The sequence below is a fragment of the Haplochromis burtoni genome, unplaced genomic scaffold (assembly GCF_018398535.1).
Source record: "Haplochromis burtoni strain Fernald_Lab_line unplaced genomic scaffold, NCSU_Asbu1 Contig_3504, whole genome shotgun sequence".
Classification (NCBI taxonomy): Eukaryota; Metazoa; Chordata; class Actinopteri; order Cichliformes; family Cichlidae; genus Haplochromis; species Haplochromis burtoni.
Window position 1 is genome coordinate 5,475 of NW_024585865.1, and position 1,190 is coordinate 6,664.

Here is a 1,190-nt window from a genome sequence, read left to right on the forward strand (position 1 = left end):
GAGGTGTATATAACAGCTGATCAGACCACTATGACACAACAGGGGGTAACTAAACAAAGCAAAATCATAAACCACAAAAACAATGCAATACAGTCTGCAGGCGTCTTCGCAGTCCCCCCAGCTCTCCGTTCTCCTCCCTCGCTCCTCTTTCCAGCTGACTGGGGCTCCTCCTTGCTCCAGAGAAAGGCCAGTCTGACAAGCACAGCAGCCACATGTTAAAACCATTTCAACAAACCGCGTTACATCGGTAAATATCACTGAACAGGTCTGATCAGCCTACGAGTGAAACTGTACACAAACACCATCTTTCAGCAAGACAGAACAACATCTGACCTTTAACCTCTTCTCCTTCTTCTCTTCTTCCTGCTTCTCAAGCTCGGCAATACGCAGGCTCAGGGCCTCCCAGTGCATGATGGGAAGGCCCAGATTGTCCTCGCCGTAGCGTTCCTGCCAGACCAGCGCTGCCCCCACCAAGTCTTCCCCATCTTCCTCGACCTTGTCTTTGTCGTCGTCACACTTGCCGTAATCATCTGCTTCGTTGCTCTCCTTCTCATCCCGATGTTGTCTCAGTCGTTCCTTCTCTCCCTCCATCTGGACAGCAGGGAAGCACTGGGTTAAAATGCTCGCAGCTTTACATCAGACCGCCTGCTTCAATCACATCCTGACGAATGAAATATTCATCTTCACTGGGATAGAGATTGTTTTATCCCAGTGAAGATTGCATGTAGTCACAATTATAAAACTCAGCCTCTCTACCATAGTTTGCCTTTTGTGGCGTCTCTTTCTGACCCAACCAGCCAATCACATGGCCAACCACAACCAGATGGCCCCTCCCCTTCCTGAGCCTCGTCCTGCCAGAGGTTTCTTCCTGTTAAAAGGCAGTTTTTCCTTCTTACTGTCACCAAGTGCTTGTTCATAGATCATCATCTGATTGTTAGATCATAGGCTGTACAATGAGGCACTTAGGAAGGCCTGTCATTAACAGTCTGCAATCAACAGACAACTTCATGAAAGGTACGTTGACTGAAAATTATCCATAGCAGATTTAATCACCAATAATGCACGGCGGTCAAACAGCCGAAGAGAGATGATGCCGGACAAAACTGTAGCAAAAACACTTGCACAACACGGAAACACACAAACACAGGTGAGAGATAAAAGCGTCCCAACCACAAACTTCATGCACTCAC

General features: G+C 47.7%; 1 protein-coding gene across 1 annotated transcript; it reads right to left on the reverse strand.

Annotated features, from left to right (window-relative positions):
• Window positions 1-91: 91 nt before the first annotated feature.
• LOC106632892 lies at window positions 92-1,004 on the reverse strand (the record flags this gene model as incomplete). The annotated part of the gene is made up of 2 exons (XM_014331594.2): window positions 334-1,004; window positions 92-192 (listed from the first exon to the last, which is right to left on the reverse strand). Coding segments are annotated over exons 1-2 (359 nt in total), but the record flags the coding sequence as incomplete, so codon positions are not given.
• Window positions 1,005-1,190: the final 186 nt, after the last annotated feature.